We start from the raw sequence: 419 nt of genomic DNA on the forward strand, positions 1-419 counted from the left end.
CACGAGAGGAACTTGGGGCTCCATCTCCCAGCCACAGATGTGTATAGCCGCACACTCAGCGGCGCAAGGAGATACTAGGTGAGCGCGGCGCGGGGCTCCCGCCGGGTGGTGACCACCCCGTTGGCCTGTCTAGAGTCGCATCGGGGAGTCGAGCCCAGATGGGCCGCTCCAGCTCTGGCCCAAATGCCGGCGGGCGCTCCGCCATTGCTGCTCCCCTCCCCGGAGTCCCCGGCCGGCTCCCCGAGGGTCCCCCACCCTGGCCGGCTCTGAAACTCCCCGGGACCTGAGGATTCCGAAGACCCGAGTACGGGTCCGTGCGCCAGGGAGCGCGTCTCAATTGCTCCTCGCGGGTCGCGGGACACGAGCCACTCCCGGGGCCGGGGCACTGGGATGCTGGGACGCGAGGGCGCAGGAACGGC

At 70.4% G+C, this 419-nt stretch overlaps 1 protein-coding gene across 1 annotated transcript in view; it reads left to right on the forward strand.

Annotated features, from left to right (window-relative positions):
• DEGS2 (delta(4)-desaturase, sphingolipid 2) overlaps window positions 1-419 on the forward strand; it is a 21,844-nt gene that overhangs the window by 9,059 nt on the left and 12,366 nt on the right. The window contains exon 2 of the mRNA XM_011991800.1: window positions 48-78. Within this exon, the coding sequence (XP_011847190.1) occupies window positions 48-78 (31 nt within the window). The remainder of the gene's footprint in view (window positions 1-47; window positions 79-419) is intronic.

Source organism: Mandrillus leucophaeus, unplaced genomic scaffold (assembly GCF_000951045.1).
Source record: "Mandrillus leucophaeus isolate KB7577 unplaced genomic scaffold, Mleu.le_1.0 Scaffold4, whole genome shotgun sequence".
Lineage (NCBI taxonomy): Eukaryota > Metazoa > Chordata > Mammalia > Primates > Cercopithecidae > Mandrillus > Mandrillus leucophaeus.